Below are 26,563 nucleotides of genomic sequence, written 5' to 3'. Positions count from 1 at the left end.
CTCTTCTCTCCTACCACAGCTCCAAGAACCATGACCTACCACGCCACCAGCATCTCACTGATTTTGTGTGGAAAGGTTTGGGGTCCATCACCATGTACAAAGGCATCATGGACAGCAGCTATTTGTAGGAGCTTCATCAGCCACGTACGTTCCTCAGCACAAAACCCAAACTGGTCAGAGTCCAGCTTCACCTTCGTAACTGCTGACAGGTTCTCAAATGGCATTACTGCAGTCTGGGGCTTCAGAAATTACTCATTTGGAGGATTTTTCATTTGTGCTGTATAGCCCTTCAGGGTGGAAATGTACTATTTTTCAGAGGAGTTGATGTGCTTTCTGTAGCATTTTAAATTTCTAGGGAAGACATAATTTTTCAGTGAATGTTATAGGCATTTTAAAGATGAATTACAATTGAACTCCATTTAGACAGTTGACCTCTGCTGTTCCTAGAGGTTATGCTGAGGAATGGTCTTTGTTAAAGCCTTAAGGACTTTTTAATTCCTTCACACATTGTAAAAGATTAAAATATGTGGTGGGACAACATGACAAAAAGTTTTGTCTTAAAAAAATTAATTGAATAAAAGTGTAGGAATTTCCTTGTGCATGAATGCTCTTGAAAGAGATTTTCTGGAGAGTATTTTCACTAACAATAACAGCAATGATAGGAATAATAGTTATAGCAATAACAATAATAATGGCAAAAATAAGAAAGTGCATTTTATGTTTATACAATGGAATCATTTCTATAGGAATTTACATCCAAAAGTGATATTATTGCAGGCCAGGAGCATGTACTTACCATGTTATAGAATCATAGAATCATAGAATATCCTGAGTTGGAAGGGACCCTTAAGGATCATTATGAATATATATATAATTAAATCTAAGCAACAATGCTCCAATTTAAGGTGTCTTATATTTTTTAATAAATAAAAGAAGAAAATACATCTTGCAATACTATGAAGATCTTTCTGGGGTAGGTTTTGTTCACGCCAATGAGCGTTTAGTCACATGAGAAGTCTTACATGAATGAATGAGAGAATATAATGGAATTTTGCACCCCCATAGTCAATGGTCTGTAACTTTGAAAAGAAATATGATCAATGTTGTCTTTGTCACTTCTCTAAAACAAGGGGACAAATGACCAAGACATTTATAAGCTTCATATCCAGATTTTTAAACGACATCTGAAATGAAGATTTTAAGGTCACCTTCCATTGTTTTTGACCCACTTTTGGGCTGTGCATGGTAAACATGCCTGTTAGTTTAGCGCTTATGTTGAATCCAGCTACTTAAACATAGAATGCATTCTGCTTATCAATAATGAAACGCTTTCTTTTGCATTAACGGAAAACTGCCATGTCAGATTTGCTTGGTATAATTTTACATCGGCATTTTCACTCTGAATTTGAGCTCCTCTGAGTTCCTTTAATGACTCAGTATTCAATATACGTTGTAGGTTCTGTGTTCCTTCATTTACATTAAAAAAAATTAATAATACACTGTGCTCTTCTTCAGTGTGCTCCCCCCATTGACAAGAAGAACAGGTGTGGCAGGCTTAATAGAGAATTTCTAAAGCCCATGTTTACATGATTACTTACATCTCTGTTTGTTCCCTGGTACCTTACTTTGTCTTAGATACAGAGAAGGAAAATGATTAATCATTACAGTGATTGCTAAAAACAACACTAACAACAAAATCATCTGATAGTTTTTCTTGTGTAGTAAATTCTTATATTTTAATAGTTTTCCAGTCTAAATCAATTTCTGCCCAGAACTGGCTGCCAATGCCTTTTAGACAGTAACTGTGCAGGTACTACACTCTATTTTAGAATCCAGAGAAGTTTAGACAGGTGCCTTTTACTGCCTTCATTTGCCTCTGGCACTTCAGGTACTTATCTCAGCAGAATTATTGACTTGAGCTAAGTCAATCACAACAAACATATGCACAGCCACACACCCACATGGCAATCTCTGCCTGGCATCCTACATGAAAGACGAATGCTCTGTTGCCTGTTTATGACAATCATCTAAATGCTCACAAATATGAAGGCTATCATCATTTTTCCTTTCATCAGGTAACTCTAACAACCCCTCCATCACTGCAGCAACAATTTGAACAAGCAGCCTCTCCCATCAGCATTCAGGCTCACTTTGAGTGGGTGCTTGTGCTCAGCTGGAGGTGTGCATGTGTTTAATATTCAAACACGATTTTTCTGGTAGCAGTTCTCCTACATGGGTCGGATTCTGCATAGGCCTTGAGAACCTATATATTGAAAGCCACTCCTGTAAATTAATTCTGTGCAGTTTCTGTACCTTTCCAGGCTACAGTTGTAGGCAGACATCAGCAGTGTTTGCAGAGGATGTCATGACTCCAAATGTTGCAAAGTAGTCATGATGGACATTTGGAAGATATTAATCTTTCTGTAAGAAAGGAGAGGATTAAAATTTTGTGGCATCCAGCCTCACCAGCACCTACGAAGAACTTCCAAATGCATATTAGATATTCATTTTATCAACTAGCTGAAAATTTACCCTAAATGTTTGTTCTTTAACCACTCTTGCATACTTTCTTTTGGGTCATAAACATCCACGGCAAATAGAAGGAAGTCTACCAATGAAAACAGTGATTTTGAATTTTTCTTTGACTAGAACATGACTTGCATTCAAGCTTGGGAATTATTCACCACCTGAATGTTGTTGCTTGAAACCATCCTGATTTTGCGTTCTAAAAACATTTGCAGATGAAGAAGCTGCTTTCCTGCAGAGAACACTCCTCTCTCTGTGCTGCTTTCTTATTTTCTTCACAATGATTTTTCTTTTTTTTCTTTTTTTTTTTTTTTTCAGGGACAAACAGCGTTTAGTGCTGAGCATTACCATAATGTTTTCTAAAAGCACTTTCCATGATTGAAGAGACCGCTGCTGGATTTCGCACAGGCCTGCTTTGTAGCCTTGCAACAAGCAAAAAAAAAAAAAAAAAAGTAGGGTAATGAGAAATATCTGCAAACTGACATAATTCCCCATGTTAATAAATATTTCAAGTCATCCCACTAATGCTGCGATTTTCTAAGAATACCCAGAACCTCTCATTAATGACCTCTGCTAATGTCTTTTCCTGTCTAGAGTCGTTCCTCTCCGTCACACTAATAGCAACATGACAGACAGGCCAGTAATGGCATCCCGGCGGCTGGATTTGGATTCACTATGTGCAGGCTGCACCCAGACGGGGAATTTCACAGGGGGATGGCAATGCTGGTTCCCATGTACTGGCTGGGGGTTGCCATCGCCTGGGGATGCCTCTGCCAGGGCAAAGCAGTGCCTGCAGGAGAGTTGCGATGATCCAAAGACAGGGAAAGGTAGGGCAGCCCTTGAGCTGCTCTAAATTATGTGCGGCACTGAGCTCAAAATCACAGGATCAGAGAAGGGCTGAGGTGGGCAGGGACCTCTGGAGCTCACCTGGCCCAACCCCTGCTCCAGCAGGGACACCCAGGGCAGGCTGCCCAGGGCCACGTCCAGGCGGCTTTTGGAGATCTCCCAGGAGGAGACCCCACAGCCTCTCTGGGCAGCCTGTGCCAGGGCTCTGTTATCCCCACAGCACAAAAGTGAGGCCTGGTCTTCAGAGGGAGCCTCCTACGTTCCAGCTTGCCCATGACCACATCAGCAACAGGGAAATGGTGAAAGAAAGGTTGTAAAAGCCACCCTGTTTCTACTTCAGTTGCGGCACTCAGTAACAGCCATCAAACATTTTCGCCATGGTGTTTACTTTTGATGTTAATATTCCTGCAGTAACATCTGCTAAGAGTACAATAAAAGAGCAAAACAGGTGAGAAAGCATCCAGATTTCAGTAATTAGCACTTATTCATGATTTCAGTCTTTTCTACACAGTGAATCCTGAATTCTTAGTGGCACAATTCTCATGTGTGTTTCCCCTATCTGTTGAAAATTTATGTCCCTACCTGCATGGAGGCCACCGAGGGATGGGAACCGTCTTCATCTGACTCCAGGGAGGAAAACGCTGTTGCTGGGTTGGACTCCATGGGAGATTGTAATGGGGAACAGAGGGAGAGGAAAAGGCTGAGGCAGAAAAGCACCCTAAGTAGGTCCATACCTGTCACTGAGGCTGGCAGAGGGCCCTTTGGGAGTGCTGTTTGGTGACAGCCTGAACAGCTCACTCTTCAGAAGCTCACCCTGCCACTCGTGCAGAACTCGCCCTTTTCTACGGTAAGACCCAGACTTCACTTCACTTTGCACCCATGAACACAGCTAACTAAGTTTTTATTTTATTTTGGTTTGGTTTGACTTTGGTTTATTGTTGTTGTTTGTTTGTTTTTCTGAAGTTTTCAAGAGCAAATTTGCCTGGGGAGACTTTGGGATCCACACTGACACTGGGACCAAGAGCTCCACCTACCAACACAGATGTTTTCAGCCAGTCCCCAAGATACTATTTCTCCTTTATGGGCTGTGGGTTAGGTCGTGTGCCGTATTGCCTGTGCACCACAATTATAGAAGGGTGCTCTGTAAGGCTTTTTCTTTACTGTGCTTGAGCTTATCTGAAGTGTAAGTCATATCAGCAGACTGATGGGGAGGAACAGCTCCAAATTCTTGCTCACAGCAGAAAAGCCTACGTTGCCTCTGTGTGCAGGTGACAAATGTGACACTGCTTCTAACATTTTCCAGTATTATCTCCATCGTCTAGGAAATTATTGACAAACTGCTTTCAGTTATGCAGTACAAATGCACATGCTGTGCACCTAGTGCTGCAATGCCTTTCATCCATTCATAATATCAGTATCTTTTCAGACAGATGCCAAACAGTTGTTACAGAGATTTTTTTGTTTGTTTGGTTGGTTGGTTGGTTTTGTTTGTTTGTTTTTGAAGAGGCTTCTGGTATGAACATCTTTTCTTGGTTCTCCAGGTTAAAAAAAAAAAAAAAAAAGCAAATGAAACCCATAAATCTATAGCTCAGCATGATTGGTGATCAGTTTCCTTTCCCAATTTGCAGTCCTCAGAGTAGCTTAGAAGCAAAGAACTCAGAAATCCTGGTGAACTGAAGTTTCACTCCATGCACTCCTTAAACATGTGGAACTAAGGGAGAGGTTGAAGGACCAAAGTTTAATCCAAAGTAATGCAATATGACAGGTGCTTTTGACAGGGACGTCAGACATGCCTAACCTCAAACTGAGGTGAAACCAGCTTTGCCTCTCTGTTGTGCATCTTGAAGGCAGGCACGCATTTCTAATCTTAAGCTAACTGAAGGAATTCTTTTTTGTTCACTCTGTACTGAACAATTTTGGTGCTTTAACACATATTTTGGATGTAGACTACAGCAAATTACAAGAAACATTAAAGGCAAAAAATCAGAAATGCAAAAATCACTGTTTTTAGACATTTAATTCAAAACAGAAGCCACACCCTCAACTGATAAAAATAATTTAATCATAACCAGAGATGTTGCTGTTCAGTACACTTAAGGGATGTGGCCAACACTTTTCCCCACACATGAAGATTATTTTCCTTTGCAGCAGCCCTAATCTGAAGCTTTTAAATAAAACATTGAACTGTAGCGGTCTCTCCAGTGGGTGAACTCTAAATGTTTAATAAATGTTCATAAACTAACCTCAGCACTTATCTGGGAAATAGAAAAAAATCATTCATCTTTTCATGTTTTACAAACAAGGATGGGATCCTGGATTCACCAGAGTCAGAGGAAGAACAAGCTCTGGTTCTTCCTTCCCTTCAGGGACTGGGATCCTGAAGATAAGTCTTCCTTCATGCTGTTCTGAACCCAGGGCATTTTGCATCAAAAAAAGGAATCATATTCATGCCTGGCATTTCACAGAGAAGCGTTCATGATCAGTCCAAATTTGGATTGACTTAATAACATAAACAAATAGCCCTTCACGAACAGGAATGTTTGCTCTGAAAACTATTGGTATTTTCAAAAAGCGTACCCAATTCCCTTCCAAACAAATTTAGTGCTTTAGCTCTTAAAGAGGTATTTGTACTCAACCATGCACAAAAGCAAGTTCTTTTCTATTCATTGCTGAGTAATTCATGGGTCTAATTTCTAAACTGATTTCTCTTAAATCACAATAGTGAAGAACTCAGACAGCCAAATACATTTTGTTTCAACTTAAAAAGTCAAATCTCAATTGAGAGATCATATTTCAGCACCCCACCCCAACACCAATTAGATGATCAAAATTGTAAGGTCTGAATTAAATAAGAAAAATATCTCTAACATATAAAGGAGCTCCTTAGGGAGTTATTCAAACAGTCAGAATTTATACGTTTAGGAAAGGGATGGTGTGGAAGTAAACTCTCTCTGAGAATGAATCTGTGGTCCATCGAGGTAATTTTGAGCACAGAGTTTTCGTATGGAATAATGCTGATTCATTCAAGTCAAATCCATTTACAGGAAAGTGTCAGTTCTGACAATCTTTTTACTGTCAAAATTTTTCAAAAGTGATTACAAAAAGTTTCAGCATAACTAACTCTTTAATTTCAGTATATTTCATTGTTTTAAAGTTGTTTTTTTTTTTCATGTTGAAAGATAACCTGTTGTTTGAGTAAGATAATACTCATAATTCAAAAGAAATATTTCAAAGTTTCTGAAAAAAACAATTGACCCAAACTATATTTCCTTCTGTATTTACTCAAAAACAAAACAAAACAACATCAAAAACAGGATTTCACATCTTTGTCTATAGAGATGTGAAATTGTTTGCTTTATTTTCCCTAAGAAAAGTTTGGGAAAATTGATCTACATCTAGTGCGTAAGTTGGTCAGAATCAAGTTTCAAAATACAGAGTAATATATTAATTTGTTTCTCTCTCTTTCTCTCTCTCTTTTTCAAAAAAGCCTGATTAAATTGTGAAAGAAACTGATGTCTTAAAGTTCAGCACCATAAGAAAATTACAGATGGTGAATTAAGCCCACCAGAGAATCTCTAACAGAAGGGAATGGGCCTGTAGCATATAAAAATACAATACAGGTCTAAAAATTCCAGTCTGAAATCTATAGGCTGTTCTAATCCTGCAGCAAAAATTAACAGCACAGAAATTTCTGCAGCTGAAAGCTTCAAAACCAGCCTCAAATTCTACTTTTAAATATTAGTATCTGTAGTCACACTGTTTAGTGCCTCCAAAAGACCACTCACTGACTAAATGTAGCCCATTAATAACAAGTTATTTTCTGTGATGTTGAGTGTCCTCATCTGTGCAATTAGAGGGTCAGTTTGTGTCATTCAACCACCTTCTGTTCCAAGGTGGCATCAGGTCACTTCCTCGTGCCATGGTAACTGGCACATTAAACACCCACAAGACTAGTCAGCATGGTTTGCATGTGTCTACATACATGCATCTGTCTTCTAGAAGCAAAAGGGTGCCTAGAGTGTGTTCTTCCTTGGTTATTGATTTAGCACCTGAGATCATTTGCCTTAAAACACAGACACATACATGACAGGCTTACATTGCTGCTGTAGACCACAAAGTAGTCTTCATTTACTGCTTGGCTTAAAAGCTAATTTTAGTTACAACCGAGCAACTCCATTAGCATCGCAGACGTAGGAAAACCATAACCAAGACTGAATTAATATCCATTTATAATTGCCATTCTCACCCTGGCACCTTATGCTACTCTATTTTGTGTTTGAGCATCGGTATATTTGTGTTATCAGCATCTGTAATAAAAAATGCCTGCATTTATCTGCTTGCCTCATTGGCAAGATAGCAAACGGACACAGCACGAGACCATCCCTGCACGTGAAGAGGACCTGCCTTCTCCCGAAGGACCTCGATCCAGCCCCAGTATGCTGCTAAGTATACTGATCTGCAGGCTGCTAACTGGGCTTTAATACCATCAGATGTGATCGTGGTGGCCTTGTGCCAAGGTCTGATTTCGTTTCCTGAGAATGCAGGTATTTCCCCACCTCCCTGGACTGTCCTCAGCAAGACAGATGATCAATGCTTGTATACATACCATGCAGTGACAAAATGTCCTCTCTCCTCCCTCAGTTTCCTTTCTATAATTTGTTACTGTCCTTGTCTACTTAGCAATGCATTTCATAGTCGAAGCTGATTCATTCAAGCTTAATAATGCAGCCAAGCTGCTTTCTGGCATTATCCCAGCACAATCACTATAATTCCTTCAGTTTCCAATATAGGTCAAGTTATTCCTAATTCAATAAAATATTGTTTTAAAGTAAGCATCATTCATCATTAGTTTGTTTCATTTTGGTAATTGTTCTCTATCATTTTTGTTTGCTTTTTCAGATTTTCCTTGCTCTTTAATTCTGTAATCACACAATGGATTATTAAAAAGCTGAACCTCTATTAAATAAGATGACCATATACAGCCATCTCTTCGCAGTTCAATTTCCATTCTTTTAAGCTTCAGCCTTCATGCTCTCTTGCAGTTGAGCGAAGAAGCAAGGAGTTCTGATTTTCAATTATAGGCATAGAAAAGGAGAGAAAAGAAAGGGTCTAGGTGTAGTGAAATTGGAAACGGGATTCAATAGAAGTAAAAGTCATTAAAAAAAATAAAAATGGACTAGCTGAGAAGGTGAGGTGGCTCCAGGGACTGAAAATCTGATTTTTGCATATGGGAACCTTTAGAATGTGGAAAATATCACCATTGTTGATGAGAGATAGAAACAGCTGTAGGTATATGTGATTATACCTCTTTACTATTAGATGTATCTGAGCCCAGACTCCAAAATGACAAATATGCAAGTCAAAGAGGTCAGAAATACACGAATTTTTAAAAAAGAAATAGTAACAACTTTTGTTATTGTAAGTGGCTTCAGCCTAAAAGGGACCTCTGTGCCACCAGCCAAGGCCCCCAAGCAGCTGAGGGTCCTGAATGTGAAGACTACATTTAAAGGAAGCAGTTTTTCAAAAATCTCCCTCCATCCACAGAAAAGATGTCTGATAAAAAACGGTCAGAAATTGAATATTTTTGGCAGGCAATTCAAAGTATTAAAAAGAGATTGCATTTTGTATTGAAATGAAATTTAACTAAAATAATAGTAATAAAAAAATCAGAATTTAGGTGAATTTAAATATGTTTAAGTACTTTATTCTGATTCTGCTAAGTCCTTCTCCCTAGCCCTAGCAATATTTAGGGCATGAAAAAGAGATGTCAAGCACAATCAGTCTCCTGAGCCACCACTATCTTTTTTGTTTTTTTGTCTCTGTATCTGAAAAATTACTCAGGCTGCACAGCGAGCAAGCCTGGAGAGCAGTGCTTCTGCTCCCCTCCCACTCTGCTCAGGCAGCTCCTGCCTGCCTGCTCTGCACTGTTATCACCAGCTAGGCAGAAAGAGTGCTGGGTGGCATGGAGGGGGACAAGGAGGAGTGGGGAGAGAGCAAAGAAGTTGTGCAAAGAAACGGGGAGCGGGTGTTTTGAGAGTTAGTGATCTGACCCAGCCGCTGCAGGGTCTCCTCATGTCATTCTGTCCTTATTGATGTGCATTTCTTGCAGCTAGGAGGTGAAACAAAAGGTAGCTGGTGATATAAGTTACATGTAGAGATAAACTGTTTAAATTCTTTACAAAGACGGAGGATAATATTTTCTTTTTTGTCTTTTTTTGTTTTTCCTTCAGACAGGATGTATAAAATCTCTGGAAGCAGTTCTGTTTCTGACTGAACACAGTGCAGTAAATGCAGGCTGTCTCAGCTGAGCTGCCTGATCATCTCTTGCTTCTTGGGCAGGACAAGGAAACTAAAGTAGGAAGAGTCCAACATAATGCAGCTTTCTCTGCGCTTAATCCTGTCCCTCTGACACCTGTGATTAAGAGTCTGGAGCTTTTCCTTCGAGTTGCAAACCTTGCCATTTTAGCTTTACTGTTCCTCGGTTATCATTTGTAATCCCAGAGGCAATCCCAGGGCAGACTGTTTCTCTAACTGTCCTACATTGCACAGATTATAATTCTTACCATGCTCTGATGGTCCTTTAATCCCTTCTCTCAGCCTAATAAGCCTAATAAGGCTCATGGCTCAGCAGCCAGAAGTTTGTGTTCACTTCTACACCATCATCTGGAATCGCTGCTTAGAGTTACTCCAGACCTTATCGCATCCCCCCAAATCGAAAAAACCTGTCCACAATATATTCATCATTGCAACCAAATAGATGAGAAAAACATTTCAAATTAATGAATTACGTTAGGCTCTCACAGGTGATTCACCCTCCTTTAATTCCATTTACTTTCGTGGACTAACAGCAGTGATCATTTGGCCCATACCTTTTGGATCTGTGAAGTAAATACCTATTCAATTCCATACATGAAGTCAGAGCTGTCAGTGTGCCAAATAAAATACAGTTCTTGTCTGATTTGATATTTTTTCCCTGGGTTGGTGTAGAAAAGACTTTAGCCACACCAAAAAGCAATTCTAGATTATGTGATTTCATATACTGATTAAGTCTTTGACATGACTTCCCGGGAAATCTACTGTGATTTCCCAGCGCATCCATGTGGAATAAGAAAGCAAATTCCTCTCTTTTGGGGATAGCAGTTAGGGTGGTGGGTTCCTAAACCAGCAGCCACCAGCTTTTATTTACCTCAGAGGATGACTGAAATCAGAATATGAGAAGAGGTTGCTGTGCAAGAGGTGATTTTAAAAGTAGTCAAGGCATGAATTCAAATAGCAAGCGAAGTGGAAACAGAGCTGTCATGAGGAAAAGAAGGCCTTGAACTTCAGTCTTCCCCTAGCATTTTATTTTATGCATTGCAATCTGTGGAGGCCCAGGAGACTTCGTAATTTCTCCAGGGTCTCTGTTCATGTAGTGGAGCTTCTGCAAGGGGAAACAGCTGCTTGTTCTAGACATAGACAGTCTGACCCCATGTACTGGAGGAGATGGAGGCAGATTTTTTCTTGTTTTACAGCCAGTTAGTGTGCATGTGACTAGTGCTCCCAGGTATCAGAAGCATTGTCTATGGCATTAGTTAAATGTAAAGGCTAGCACAGACACATCCAGCAGATGAATATATAGGTGGGCCTGAAGATGCCACCTCTAGCATGGTGGCAGGACACTGTGAAAGAGAAGGTGAAACACCCAGGCTTGTTGGATGCTTTAGCCTGTACCCAGCATCTTTTTTGGTTGCCTCAGCACCAGCAGAGCTGAGCACACAGGAGCCCAGTCCTCCTGTCAGTGTCCTGAGAGCAGCTCTGCTGCAGCCTAAGAAGCTCCCAGCCATGGTCAGCCACGTGGACTGCTACGCTGGGGCAGTGTTGGTGTTCCTCAGTGCTTGGGTCAGCAAGGTGCACTGGGTTGTCCTTGTTATTCTCACCAGGAAGACGGAAAATTGCCAGCAAGGCACAATAGGTTTTCTTCTCCTAAAATTTTCTGTCTCTGGTGTCCAGGGAACACCACCAGGTTTGGTATCTCTGATACCTCTGATATTTCTGATACCTCTAGTGAGGCGATGGGACAAATCAGATACTCTCCACTCCCTGGGGAAGCTTGCTGAAATTCTGCATCATTTGTGGATGTCAGTGTGGTGTTTACTTTTGTTTGGAAGAAGCTGCCTCTTTCCATTTTTAAACAGATTTTAAACTGTGCATATGGAGAAATTATCTGGTCTCCATCTTATTCCTAGCCAAGTGAGTTAACATTTTATATTACTTTGGAGATAATCAGGTTAGTTTAACTATCTAGACATTCATGGAGTCAATAGAGAAGTGTAAAAATCACTTTCACTGATGGTCATCTTGCAAGAGACTGAAACAATTAAACTATTTTGCTAGTTCAAAGCCAACACATGTGCACTACAATCCCTTAGGTGCAATAAGGAGTAATAATGCTTGGAGCACGTGAATTTTCACATGAAATATTGTAGGACAGAACTGCTGGAAACCTCTTAAGGCAATAATGGCTGTAAATTCATATGTAACTCATTAACAGAGCAAATACGTTACAAGTAAACTACTTACTGTCACTAGATGTGTGGAAAAATTTAATTTTTTTTTTCTTCATTCATCTCATCTTCTCACAATTTGAAAAATAACAGAAAGGGAACTTGGAACTAGTCTTCTAGTTGTGCATTTCTCTTCAGTGATATAGTGCAGTTAGTACAGGCATCAGTAAAACGGCTGGAATGAGGCTGTTTATCCTGCTGGCCAGCACTCACCTCTTGCTTCCCTTGTCTTCCTACACTGTACCTGGGCACCTCTGACAAATGGTCCTCAGTGCAGTCGTGTGGTGAACAGCTAGATCATTTCTTCTCTAACCTTTCCTTCTCCTCCCGTCTCCACTGAATTTCCATCATCATCACAATTTTAGCATCTGTCTTCATCAGGAATTACACTATATGTTGTTATTCCTCATTGATAATGCTTGCTTCATCTGAATGTGACAAGTGGGGTTGTATGGTCCACATCTTGATCATCTCTTATTTCTGACACTGCAATTTGCTTCTCTGTAACTTTCTTTCATTCAGCTGTTTTTTTTTGTTTGTCTGTTTGTTTGTTTTTCTGAAGATGAGCTAAGGAAAAGGAGTTTGTATCATTCATCTTCTTACAAATATATGCATCCTTGTTTTCTTTTCCATGCTTTTATTTCTATTTTTACATTAGATAAAAACACCTCAGTTCTGAAGTTCTGCATCTCATTATGTTCCAATCAGCAATTATTACTCATGAAAGAGAACTTGGATTTTTCTGGATAATTTCTGAAAACATCCATTCAATTTCCAGCATTGGTGAAAAAGGAAAATCAAAAGTTAAAAACTAATGAGAAAGGAATACGGAAAAAAAAAAATGAGTAGGGCATTGCAAAAATCTGCAACAAGCTCACACATTGAAACCTTCATGTGGTTTTGATTAATCAAGCATTAAAAGGTAAAATTAGAAAAGGTACAAAAAAAAAAAAAATCATGAACACCACAGAGAAAATGAAAGCGGAATAATTATTGACTACTTCTCACAATGCAAGAACAGAGGGACATGAAATGAAATGATCAGGTGACAGGTTAAAAACAAAGGGTTTTTACATACTGCTCTTAAGCTGGAATTCCTTGCCACAGCATGTTGGAAAGGGTGCTGGGAAAGCCAAACGTATGAGTCTGCTCAAAAAAAACTTTAGGAAAATGGTTGGAAATAAAGCCTACCAAGCCATTAGACAGAGATAATATAGTTACAACATCCATCTCTGAAAGTTGCTGAACAGATGGGAGCTCAAGGCTAAGGGCTAAATGGTAGCATCAGGGCACTGTCCCATTAGGCTTTTCTTCCAACTGTCTGCTTATAGACCTTGACAGGGAGAGGATGTGGGCAAGAGAGACTTTTGATCTGCCTTAACATTATCAGTCTTATTTTATTTCCTTCACTCTGGGTGGGACCCTTTGTCTTTTGGTCTCTTCCTCCAACAGGTCTCCTCCAACAGGTCACCTTTCCTGCTGTAAATGTCCCATGTCCTCCACCTCTTTCACAGGGATTCCTGGGCGTTGAGTCAACCTGGAAAAGCATCTTGATTAGCCTTATACATTGACTGTGTGTGTCATAACCTGAACTGAAACATAAACTGATTTTAGAATGTGTCATCCTTTTTTTAACATTTGCAGGTTGCTGAGAATGCCTTCAGGGACAAAGAAATGTCACTTCTTCTAGCTTCATTATATTGTGCCCACATCTCACAGATTTTCTTGTGGTGGCAGAGATCAATAGGAAAACTAAAATAAGAGACAGAAAAGAGATGGATGGGTGAACTGTGCATTCAGCATTAATCAATGGAATGAGTTTTGCTTCTGAGTCAATGCAGAAAAAGTTAACACAGTGCTGGAGACATCTGAAACCCTCCCCAGCAGGGCCTTCACGGAAGGGAGGCTCCATGCTCATGCCAGCGAGGGATGCTTCCCACGGAGGGCCCACAGACATGGCCCATCTCCTGTCTTGTGACAAGACCATTCATGTGGCATCTGGGCACAGCGTCTGGCACTCTCTGTCGAGCAGTCTGACACATACTCATGACCCAGTGACAGCAGTGATCTCTTAATTAACATGATGGGCATACATCCAGTCACTTGGAGCTGGCTGGCACTGCTGGAACAATCTCTCCAGCCAGAAGCCAGCCCTCTGCTGCATCTGAAGATCCTTCCTGAGGTAATATGGCAGAGCCTTTCTGAAGGAGAAAGCAGCACTGATTAGATGGGTCTTCTTGGTGGCTTTCTGAGTGCAGGCTGTGGCTGGGCAGAGTGCAGGCCTGCCCTGGTGAGCCTGCATCTCTGGGCTTCTTCTAATTCTGTGCATGAGATGGATGAGCAGGAAAACTGCAGACACAAGCACAAACAAGTAAGGAGCTTCCTAAACATGATCAGCATACATCTTAAGGCCAGAAAAAGCTAATAGGGATGAATATTATTAAAACAGACAGTTACAGCCCCAGATTATCAGACCTAACCTGTTGGTTTATATCACCTAATGCCTGCCACAAACACGTTTCCTTGTGAACAAGCAACTGTCTATCCATGGATATTGCAAGTGGTATTGAATGTTTATGTGATGATGGAGTAGCCAGATGTACCTTAAAACATGAGTATATTTTCCACAATTGTATAAATTCAGGTATATGCCCTCAGTTCTGAAGAAGTGCAAATACAGGGTCAGATATTTTATCGGTAGCCTTTACTTCTTATTCTGTCGCAGTGGAATCAATGTTGCTTTACTTAATCGTGAGTCAAAAGATGCCCAGTACTGAACAGATCTGTTAACAAGCTTTCCAAGATAAATCTTGCAGAATGCATATTTGGAAAGACATTTCTGAGGCAGATAAATGCTCAGGTTTTTCTTTTAAATTTCCAATCTGCTTTTGTGTATTTCAAGATCAAGGAGATTTATGGGATTTGAGCTTACTGAACTAGCAGAAAGGGGACAGCATTACAGCCAACAGCAGATGATTTGACCTCTGTTCATCTTTGTAGAGCATCTGCTTAGAATAAGAAGCTGAAATGAAACAAAACTGACTTAGAAATATAATCCAGCTACATTCATCATAGAGCACATTTAAGACTGTGAAATGACTGAACATTCAAAAATAACCCTAGTAAGTGTCCTTGGAAAATAATTGTATCAAATTATTAATCTACACTAAATAAATTGGTTTGATTTGTGCTGCAGCTGCCTGCAGCAAATGTCTATTCTACTAACAAGTTCAAGGCTCTAGAGAAATGTAATTTACATACCAATCTTTAAGTACTGCTAAGAGTAATGGTCTTTGGGAGCAGGGCATATTTCTGGCAGTTTTTGCCTGAGGTACCACCTTGTTAGTAGATATTGATGTTGTTGAAGATGGCCAGGATGCATAAGAGGTGGAGAAGTTTTCCTGAAGAAGGCAGAGGTCAGAGAAGACATCTAGTAGCAGTAATTGAGAGGGGAATAAATGATGTACTAGATACTGATTTCTATCTGGAAGGCAATGGTGTAGGTTAAGCATTAGGAAATCAGAGACCCACAAGGGCAGGTGAAAATTTACCTTATGGTGGATAAAGGAGAGAAGCAATGGGGACTACAGCCTCCATCACTAGGATAACAGCATGCCCATGACATTTCTTGGTGGCCTGGTGGCTATTCAGTCCTTACCTGTGAGAAGGATAAGCTTGTGAAGGCTTCGTCTACAGAGCAACATGATTTCCTCTCTTCAGTGTGTAAGAAATCATGGTTAGAAGAGAATGTTTCCTTTGTAAGTGCAACAATCTGGAAATGAGAATGACTGGAATGAAAATAAAGCCATGCAACGTTTTTCTTCTAAGAGCAATAACTAGCCCCCCCCCAACATATGTATTTTTATTGACATAAATATATGTCTGTAAAGTCAGTTAAAGATAATGTGCTCATTCCTTATCGCTTCCCAAATAGATGCCAGTCAGTGGTATTGATTTTTAATTTAGATTCCATATTTTGAATATGTAGGGGAAAATAATTTGGCAAAAATGGTAAGCCACTGTGGGAAAAGACACTTAAAATCCAGAAATCAGTCAGGGGGACATTACAAGGAAGATGTTGTCCACAAATCTATGCTCAGTTAAATCAGTGACAAAAATTCCTGCTCATCCTGATGAGATGGATAGGCCAAATGAGATCAAGAAGGCTGATTCAGGGCTGTGTATCAGTAAAATCCAGAGAACCAGTGTTTCCTCAGCCTAGGGACTATGAAAGAGGCTCTCATCAATGATGGCAGTCTTCCCAGAGGAACAAGCAACAGTTGTTTACAATGAGGAAAATGAAGAAAGACGCAAATGTGTAAATCAGGAGATCTTTGCTGCATTTCCATAGCTTATTTGTGTAATCTCCTCCAGGGATTAGTTTTGCGCAGTAAGGGCTTTGAAAAGGCAGGTGACCCACGTGAGGAAGAGTAAGTGGGTAATGCACTGAACAAATGAGTGGCTTTACAGCATGCAGCTAGAATATTTTGCATAATATTTATTTTAAGCTTCAGCAACTAAATTGGCATTCAGAAATTGGCATTCAGAAATTGGCATTCTCTTCTTTCTCTCTACTTTTTACTTCACTCTCTGTCTTACAAAGCAATTTTGAAGGCCTAATAGTTAAGTGTATAGCAAATATCAATGTCACTCCAGAATTTAATGGAGATCTGGTGCCTTTCTTTACCCACTGTGTTTTCCCATCTGAAAGTGAGCAGACCAGAATGTGACATGTGCAGCACTGTCAGATTTACAGCAGTGTCTATGAACTGTTCCATGAACATTCTGCTGTTTTGTTGTGATTTAACCCGGCCAGCAGCTAAACACTACACAGCCGTTCGCTCACCCTCCCCACTCCCTCTCTGGGATGGGGGAGAGAAACGGGAAAGTGAAGCCTGTGAGTTGAGATAAAGACAGTTTACTAAGACAGGAAAATAATAATAACAATAATAATAATAATAATAATAGTACTACTAATAATAATGTGTACAGGACAAGTGATGCACAATCAATTGCTCACCACCTGCTGACCAATGCCCAGGCTATCCCCGAGCAGCCGGCCCCCCCACCCCGGCCAGCCACCCCTATATATTGTTTAGCATGACGTCAGATGGTATGGAATACCCCTTTGGCCAGTTTGGGTCGGCTGTCCTGGGTCTGTCCCCTCCCAGCTCCTGCTGCACCCCCAGCCTGCTCGCTGGCAGGACAGAGCGAGAAGCCGAAAAGTCCTTGGCCTGGTGTAAACACTGCTCTGCAACAATTAAAACATCAGCATGTTATCAGCGCTCTTCTCATCCTAATCCAAAACATAGCACCCTACCAGCTACTAGGAGGAAAATTAACTCTGTCCTAACTGGAACCAGGACATATATCCACCCCTTATTCCATACCATTTATGTCATGCTCAGGTTACACTCTTTCCAATACATTCTAATTAATCACCATTTTCATCTATGGTATATAGCAATCATGGTAGTGATGACATACAGTATTATATAATAATTAACATACTACAATTCAACTCATGGGCTATTCTCACCCAGTATTAAATCCCCTTGAGCTGCACACCAGACCTCCCCATTCTTTTGCATTACCTACCAAGTGCATCCAGGTCCCTGAGCAAAAGCAATCCCATGAATGGGTTTGCCTTTTCCTGAGGCAGGAGTAGCTCAGACTGTTTTACCCAGCATGTTTCTTACATGCACTACAGGAACTTTATCCCCTTTTACAGTTTGAAACAGTTTTGATTGGGCAGGTCCAGCTCGGTTGGCAGATCCCTTAGTATTGACTAACCAGGCAGCCTTTGCCAAATGTGTATCCCAATTTTTGAATGTCCCAGCACCTATTGCTTTCAGTGTAGTCTTTAACAGTCCATTATATCGTTCAACTTTCCCGGAGGCTGGTGCATGATAGGGGATTTGATACACCCGCTTTTTTTCCTTGGCCCAAGTGTCTATAAGGTTGTTTCGGAAATGAGTCCCGTTGTCCGATTCAATTCTTTCTGGGGTGTCATGTCGCCATAGGACTTGCTTTTCAAGGCCCAGGATAGTGTTCCGGGTGGTGGCATGGGGCACAGGATATGTTTCCAGCCATCCGGTGGTTGCTTCCACCATTGTAAGTACGTGGCGCTTGCCGCTGCAGGTTTGAGGGAGTGTGATGTAATCAATCTGCCAGGCCTCTCCATATTTATATTTCAGCCATCGTCCTCCATACCAAAGAGGCTTTGACCATTTGGCTTGCTTGATTGCAGCACATGTTTCACAATCACGAATAACCTGTGCTATAGTGTCCATGGTCAGGTCCACCCCTTGATCGTGAGCCCATCTGTATGTTGCATCTCTACCTTGATGGCCTGAGGTGTCATGGGCCCATGGGGCTATAAATAATTCACATTTATGTTGCCAGTCCAGGTCCACCTGAGCCACTTCAATCTTAGCAGCCTGATCCACCTGCTGGGTGTTTTGATATTCTTCAGTAGCCTCATTCTTGGCACATGAGCATCTACATGGCGTACCTTTACAACCAGGTTCTCTACCCGGGCAGCAATATCTTGCCACAATGCCGCAGCCCAGATGGGCTTGCCCCTGCGCTGCCAATTGTTCTGCTTCCATTGCTGTAACCACCCCCACAGGGCATTTGCTACCATCCATGAATCACTATAGAGATAGAGAACTGGCAACTTTTCTCTTTCAGCAATATCTAAAGCCAGCTGAATGGCTTTCACTTCTGCAAACTGACTCGATTCACCTTCTCCCTCAGCAGCTTCTGCAACTCGTCGTGTAGGACTCCATACAGCAGCTTTGCATCTCCGATGCTTTCCCACAATACGACAGGACCCATCAGTGAACAGGGCATATTTCTTCTCATTTTCCGGTAGCTTGTTGTACAGTGGGGCTTCTTCAGCACGGGCCACCTCCTCCTCTGATGATATCCCAAAGTATTTGCCTTCTGGCCAGTCCATAATCACTTCCAAGATTCCTGGGCAACTGGGGTTTCCTGTTTGAGCCCACTGAGTAATCAGTGCAACCCACTTACTCCATGTAGCATCAGTTGCATGATGTGTAGAGGGGACCCTTCCTTTGAACATCCAGCCTAGTACCGGCAGTCGGGGTGCCAGGAGGAGCTGCGCTTCAGTACCAACCACTTCTGAAGCAGATGGAACTCCTTCATATGCTGCCAATGTCTCCTTTTCGGTTGGAGTATAGCGGGCCTCAGATCCTCTGTATCCCCGACTCCAAAACCCCAGGGGTCAACCTCAAGTTTCCCCAGGTTCTTTCTGCCAAAGGCTCCAGGTGGGGCCATTCTCCCCGGCTGCGGTGTAGAGCATATTCTTTACATCTGGTCCTGTTCGGACTGGCCCAAGGGCTACTGCATGAACTATTTCCTGCTTAATTTGTTCAAAGGCTTGTTGTTGCTCAGGGCCCCATTCAAAATCATTCTTCTTACGGGTTACTTGGTAGAGCGGGTTTACAATCAGACTATAATTTGCAATGTGCATTCTCCAAAACCCCACGACACCTAGGAAAGTTTGTGTTTCTTTTTTGCTAGTTGGTGTAGGCATAGCTGTTATTTTGTTGATCACATCCATTGGGATTTGACAACATCCATCTTGCCACTTTATTTCTAAAAACTGGATCTCTCGTGCAGGTCCTTTGACTTTATTTTGTTTTATGGCAACACTGGGCTTCAGAAGGACTTGGACTATTTTCTTCCCTTTCTCAAAAACTTCCTCTGCAGTGGCACCCCACACAATGGTGTCATTGATGTACTGCAGGTGTACAGGGGCTTCCCCCTACTCCAGCGCAGACTGGATCAGTCCACGGCAAATGGTAGGGCTGTGTTTCCACCCCTGGGGCAACCGATTCCAGGTGTATTGGACACTCCTCCAAGTGAAAACAAACTGTGGCCTGCACTCTGCTGCTAGAGGGATGGAGAAAAATGCATTAGCGATATCAGTTGTGGCGTACCACTTGGCTGCCTTTGATTCCAGTTTGTACTGGAGTTCTAGCATGTCCGGCACTGCAGCACTCAGTTGACTTTGTTCAGGCCATGATAGTCCACCGTTACTCTCCACTCACCATTGCACTTTAGCACTGGCCATATGGGACTATTAAAAGGTGAATGAGTCTTGCTGATCACTCCTTGGCTCTCCAGTTGACGAATTAGCTTATGGATGGGAATCAGGGAGTCTCGGTTGCTGCGATATTGCTGCCGGTGCACAGTTGTGGTAGCGATTGGCACCTGCTGTTCTTCGACTCTCAGCAACCCCACAACAGAAGGGTCCTCTGAGGGACTGGGCAAGGTAGACAACTGTTTAATGTCATCAGTCTCTAAGGCAGCTATGCCAAAAGCCCACCGGAGCCCTTTTGGGTCCTTGAAATATCCTCTTCTAAGACAGTCTATACCAAGGATGCACGGAGCATCCAGGCTAGTCAAATATATGGTGCTTTTGACCCTCATTCCCAGTTAGACTCACTTCAGCCTCCAATACAGTTAACTGCTGGGATCCCCCCATCACCCCATGAATACAGATGGGTTCTGGCCCTTTATAGCTCGATGGCATTACAGTACACTGCACCGGTGTCTACTAAAGCCTTATATTTCTGTGCGTCTGACGTGCCAGGCCATCGAATTCACACAGTCCAATAAACTCGATTGTCCATTTCCTCCCCCTGGCTGGAGGCAGGGCCCCTCTAATCCTAGTCAGAATCTTTGTTTCTGTGTCTAAATGAATGCCTGCTGGAAGTTGGAGCAGCAAGCTTTTCAGAGAACCCTTTCTTCCCGATTGTTCTCCTTTGCAACTCACGTACCCGTGCCTCTAGGGTAGAGGTAGATTTTCCATCCAATTTTCACAGAATCACCTAGGTTGGAAGAGACCTCCAAGATCACCTAGTCCAACCTCTGACCTAACACTAACAAGTCCTCCACTAAGCCCTATCCCTAAGCTCTACATCTAAACATCTCTTAAAGAAAACTCTGAGGAGTTTCACCTAGACCTGAGAAGAGTGAAAGCTGTAAATTCAAGTCCAACGCTAGATCCAGCAAAGCACAGTATTTCTTCAGTATCAGAAATTTTCATTTGTTGTTCTGTGAACTTTGATCACAGTGTAGTAGAAAACCTGCCCACAGACTGGACAGACTCCAGCATATCTTTTGACCTAGGCAGGAACAAAAGACAGATACCCTTGTCTTCTGTTTTTTTGTTGTTGTTGTTTTGTTTTGCTTTGGTTTTGTTGTTTTGTTTTGGTTTTGTTTGTTTTGGTTTTGTTCTGTTTTGTTTTCTGAGTATGATTGTTTTAATAACTGGCTATAGGGAAAAAAAAAAAAAAAGAAAAAAAAAAAAAAGGTTTACCAAGGAAGGAACTAGCCCACATCATCCTTTTCTGCCCTGAAGACTCAAAGATGCAACTCCAGGAGATACGTACTACCAGGATGTGGAACCCTGCTCTTGGTGTTGGGTTATGTGATGAACGGCTCACCTATGCACCCACAAAGGATCCTGGGGGTACAGTGGCAGATGAGGGCACAGCCACAGCCTACTTCTATTTTTGCTCCTTTCCAATTAATCATGAAAACAAAATTCAGATTTTCTCTATCCTGTATTCCTGGTACTTCCACTGACTGCGTCCAATGGTTTTCATAGTGGCTTTTCTCAATTTCTCCACCCAATCCTTCTATTTTCTGGAGACTTGCAAAGCTTCCCGAAGAAAGACCATATCTCACTGTCAACAAGGAAATGCTTCTTTTCCCTAAGACAGAAATCAATGAAAGAGTAAGGCATGAAGTGAATCCACAGACAAGCATGTAGCAGGCAGACAGTATTTTACAGACAATGAAGGCCCAAGCTCTCTCCTATTAAAGTCAATAAAAGTTACGCTAATTCTAGCTAGGGCTCTAATACCTCTCAAATATATATCAGGTTTGTGTGGCAAGGGCTACCAGCAGGGGCCTGCAGGGGTGGCCTATGTGAGCAGAGCCCAGCAGCTGCCCCATGTCAGAGCAGAGCCAGTTCCAGCAGCTCCAAAAGGGACCCACCGCTGGCCAGAGCCAAGCCAACAAGAGCTGTTGTTTGCGCCTCTCTGAGAGCATATTTAAGAAAGGGAAAAGAACTGCTACACCACAGCAGCTGGGAGAATGTGGAATGAGATCCATCCCTGCAGCCCCCAAGGGCAGTGGAGGTGCTCCAGGAATGCAGCAGCAGTTCCCCTGCGGCCTCTGGAGAGGCCCCTGGTGGAGCAGGCTGTCCCCCTGCAGCCCATGGGTCCCACACGGAGCAGATCTCCACGCTGCAGCCCCCCCGTGGAGGAGCCCCCGGTGGAGCAGGTGGATGTGGCCTGGAGGAGGCTGCGGCCCTTGGAGAGCCCCCGCAGGAGCAGGCCCTGGGCCGGAGCTGCAGCCCGTGGAGAGGAGCCCACGCAGGAGCAGAGGATCTGGGGGGAGCTGCCGCCCATGGGCGACCCGTGCTGGAGCAGTTTGCTCCTGGGGGAAGGATGGACCCCGTGGTACGGAGCCGTGTGGGAGCAGTTCTTGAAGAGCTGCTGCCTGTGGGCAGCCCCTGCAGGCTCAGTTTAGGCATCCCGTGGGAGGGACCCCATGTGGAGTAGGGGCAGAGAGGTGATAAGACAGCCTTCTGGAGTATCAACCATTCATTTCGTTTCTATGTCACTACTAGTTACTGGCCTTCCAAGAGATGTCCTGTGTCTGATCCCCACTCTCTTAGCATGCTCGTTCAACCAATTTGCAACCCACTTAATGGTAAATCAAGGTGAAAAAAATTAAAGAAAAAAGACACATCAAAACACCATCCCAACCCAACAGTGTTTGTAACATGTGGGGCAAAGTGCTACAGGCCCTGTTGGGGCAGATGGCCCATGGTGACATCACTGAGCAATGGGCTGTGACCTCATAGCCCTTGCTGCTTATATTGGGGCACCAGCAGAGGCCACGTCAGTCTAGCTCGTGGCTGGACTCCTGCTGAGCGTGTGTGCGAGGCTTGGAGCACCGAGCGAGGATTTGGTGGAGCCGTGCTGTGGGGCCACCGGCAGCTGTTCTCAGTGCCTGTCCCTACAGCCATTGCCCGTGTTTCCCCGGCCCTGCCTGGCTCAGGCAGCCGGGGCCCCGCGGGACACAGCGCAGCGCAGGTGAGCTGCACGGGGACACGTGCCCCGGGGCAGCCCGCAGGTGGCACAGGATGGCCCAGACGTGGGGTTGGGGGGGTTCCTGCGGAGGTGACAGGGGGGCATTGCCTCTGCTCACCCTGGCACAGTGAGTGACCTTGGCCTCTCTCCCGTGTGCAGATTCAGACAGCCTTTGGCAGCTGCAGCGCCGGGGCAGGGGAGCAGCTTCTTCACCTCAGCTCTCCCCAGCCCACTGTAGAGCCCGGTGGTCATGGATATGCCATTGGACTGGACCTGCCCAGCCTGTGGGGACGGTCAGGACGATATTGCCTTTGTGACCCCCTGTCTCCACCGGCTGTGCTATGGCTGTGCTCTGCAGTGGGCAAAGAAGAATCCAAGGTGCCTCTTCTGCAGGGAGACAATCAAAACCATCAAGTACTCAGTGAGGTCGGCCGATGATTACTTGGAGAGTGCTGTCCCAGAGCCCACAGAGCACTTGGCTGAGGGTCAGCAGGATGAGCAGGGGGCTGTGGAGCCGGTGCCCAGGGCTCCTGAGCTCAGCTTCCCACCCGAGGTCTGGGCAGCCTTCTTCCGGGAGCACCCAGAAAACATTGAGCCCCTGCTTGCGTGGCTGCAGCAGGACCTGGAGACGATCTCCGGCTCTGAGTGGTGGGAGGTGGCTGCAGGCCTGAGCACGGTGATCGGCTTCCTGTGCATCTACGGTCTCGACGAGGAGGACTTGGTGTGGGCGCTGCAGCCTCGCCTCAAAAACCAGACACTGCCTTTTGTGGTGCGGCTCATCACTGCCGCTGTGGAGCTGTGCAGCACAGAGATCCGACGGCAGCGTGACCGCCAGGACACCCATGCTGCAGGGGGCCAGGAGGACAGCCCCGTGGTCGCCCACAGCCACGCCACCTCTCCAGGGGAGACTCATGCCCCTGCCACCACAGAAGAGGAGGAGGCGCCTGAGGAGCCAGGGCAGGCAGCAGCAGGTCCCTCTGCCCAGGGCAGGGACTGCTTGCCTGGGGGGCGCCGGCGCAGCCCCGGAGAGAGGGATCTGGGGGTTGTGGTTGACAGCAAGTTGAATATGAGCCAGCAGTGTGCCCTGGCAGCCAGGAGGGCCAACCATACCCTGGGATGCATCAAGCACGGCGTTGCTAGTCGGTCGAGGGAAGTGATTGTCCCGCTCTACTCTGCGCTGGTGCGGCCTCACCTTGAGTACTGTGTGCAGTTCTGGGCTCCACAGTACAAAAAGGACATTAAACTGTTGGAGAGTGTCCAGAGGAGGGCGACGAAGATGGTGAAGGGCCTAGAGGGGAAGACATACGAGGAGCGGCTGAGGTCACTTGGCCTGTTCAGCCTGGAGAAGAGGAGGCTGAGGGGAGACCTCATCGCAGTTTACAACTTCCTCGCGAGGGGGAGTGGAGAGGCAGGCGCTGACCTATTCTCCACAATCACCAGTGACAGGACCCGCGGGAACGGTGTGAAGCTGAGGCAGGGGAGGTTTAGGCTGGACATCAGGAAGAGGTTCTTCACCGAGAGGGTGGTTGCACACTGGAACAGGCTCCCCAGGGACGTAGTCACTGCACCAAGCCTGTCTGAATTTAAGAAGCGGTTGGACTGTGCACTTAGTCACATGGTCTAAAATTTTGGGTAGACCTGAGCGGTGCCAGGGGTTGGACTTGATGATCCTTATGGGTCCCTTCCAACTCGGTATATTCTATGATTCTATAAATACTGTAGTCAGAGGTCATGGGGCTAGATTTTGAAAAGTCCTGCATGAAGAAGAGATCTCAGAAAAGCAAATTTAAATAACATTAATGTCAAGAAAAGGAATTCTGATTGCTATATTCTTTATCTGTCGTGACTAGGCAGATGAAAATCTATGATGGCAATTTTGCCTTTAAGGTCATTTTCTTTTTTCTTTTCTTTTCTTTCTTTCTTTCTTTCTTTCTTTCTTTCTTTCTTTATTTATTTAACAGGCTCTGTACTAATTTTCCTCACAGAATGGCTGACAGAAATATGACCTTTGTGCGCCTGTTGTAGTTAATTCATTAGGTCAACTCTAACCACTAAGCCCTTTGTCAAGTTATTTCTACTAGTGATAAGGAGCAATTGACCTTAAAACATTGAAGGCAGGTAGAAGACCTATTCCACAAGGTCTCTTGGCTCCACCCTTGTTAAGTGAAATCTGCCAGGTGTGGATCATTTGAGCTTTGCTATATAGGAAGCATGAGGACTTGTGGGGAATTGCCTGTTTGGGGGAGTTTGAGGTTTGGCTTGTCTAGGGTGCTTTTCCTTTCGGGGTGAAATGGACTCAGTGTTCCCCAATAGGCTGCTTTTTCTTCATGTTTTCTACCATCTCTGTGAAGTAGTTTTAGTGACTCTGTGAGCTAGTTACGTTGGTGGTGCCTTCTCAGTACAGTAAAACCCTGCTAGTACTACTTCACTGTGAAGCAGTTTGGAAGTAACTCAAGTTCAGAAGCCAGCAGGAAAGTGTTCCTGGGTTCTACAGCTGTTTAATGTTGAGGAGTTTGAGTATTTCCTTCACCTTGTCTGTTTGCAGTGAAATTACTTAGGTGGATTCTAAGCTCCCTTCCCAGCCCTAAAAAAAACAGCCAAACAAACAACAAAACACCAACCAACAACCTCAGAAGCTCAAGTGCATACAGGTAAGTCTGACTTCAAAGAATGTTCTGAAGTATTTGTTAAGATTGAACAACAGGCTGCGTGAAAAAGGTGCCTTAATGTGAACTCAAATTTCTCCTTGTGGTAAGGAGAAACTGATTTGGATTGATACTGGTTACATGTTCGTTACTTTCACTAAGTGGAAAAAGTAAAAATGTGCTGTTCATAAAAGAAATGCTGTTTTCACAATATGCAACTCTTAAACAGTACAAAGACAGTCTGCCCTCTTCCTTACAGGTGTGTGTCTGGGCCACGGAGAAACTTTCTGAAGAGGTCCGCCAACTTAAAGAGAATTGATCTCCCTCCCCACCTGTACAAACCAGTGTCTCAGCTATCAGTGATAAGTGTCCTCCTGTGCAATGAAGATGACAAAGTGGGTACACGCGCTGTGCCACCCTGTGGTTTTCCCTACATGACCATGGAGAGAACACAAAAAGGGATGGAGAATCTACTAGGACGCTACAGCCACGGGAATCTGAGCTGCAAAGACAAAAAAAAGGGGGGTTCTGTGAGAAATATGTTGCTCCGAATTCCAGTAGCTGGGCCCCGGGTCGGTCCCCCCACCCCGCTGGGCCCCGGGTCGGTCCCCCCACCCCGCTGGGCCCCGGGTCGGTCCCCCCACCCCGCTGGGCCCCGGGTCGGTCCCCCCACCCCGCTGGGCCCCGGGTCGGTCCCCCCACCCCGCTGGGCCCCGGGTCGGTCCCCCCACCCCGCTGGGCCCCGGGTCGGTCCCCCCACCCCGCTGGGCCCCGGGTCGGTCCCCCCACCCCGCTGGGCCCCGGGTCGGTCCCCCCACCCCGCTGGGCCCCGGGTCGGTCCCCCCACCCCGCTGGGCCCCGGGTC

The 26,563-nt window shown here is 44.1% G+C and overlaps 1 protein-coding gene across 2 annotated transcripts; it reads left to right on the top strand.

Moving 5' to 3' along the window:
- Positions 1-15,821: 15,821 nt before the first annotated feature.
- LOC308191703 (uncharacterized protein) lies at positions 15,822-26,285 on the top strand. 2 transcript variants are annotated; one of them, XM_080584394.1, is made up of 3 exons: positions 15,822-24,940; positions 25,599-25,704; positions 25,958-26,285. In XM_080584394.1, exon 1 carries the CDS (start codon positions 23,304-23,306, stop codon positions 24,675-24,677), a length of 1,374 nt encoding a protein of 457 aa, XP_080440520.1. In that variant the 5' UTR covers positions 15,822-23,303; the 3' UTR covers positions 24,678-24,940; positions 25,599-25,704; positions 25,958-26,285. The 2 variants fall into 2 exon arrangements, with proteins under 2 accessions (XP_080440520.1, XP_080440519.1); XM_080584393.1 differs by having other exon boundaries at positions 15,822-25,704.
- The last annotated feature ends 278 nt before the right edge of the window (positions 26,286-26,563 follow it).

Source organism: Anser brachyrhynchus, assembly GCF_964034855.1.
Source record: "Anser brachyrhynchus genome assembly, chromosome: 3".
NCBI classification, from domain to species: Eukaryota; Metazoa; Chordata; class Aves; order Anseriformes; family Anatidae; genus Anser; species Anser brachyrhynchus.
This window is presented reverse-complemented; position numbering and strand designations above follow the sequence as displayed.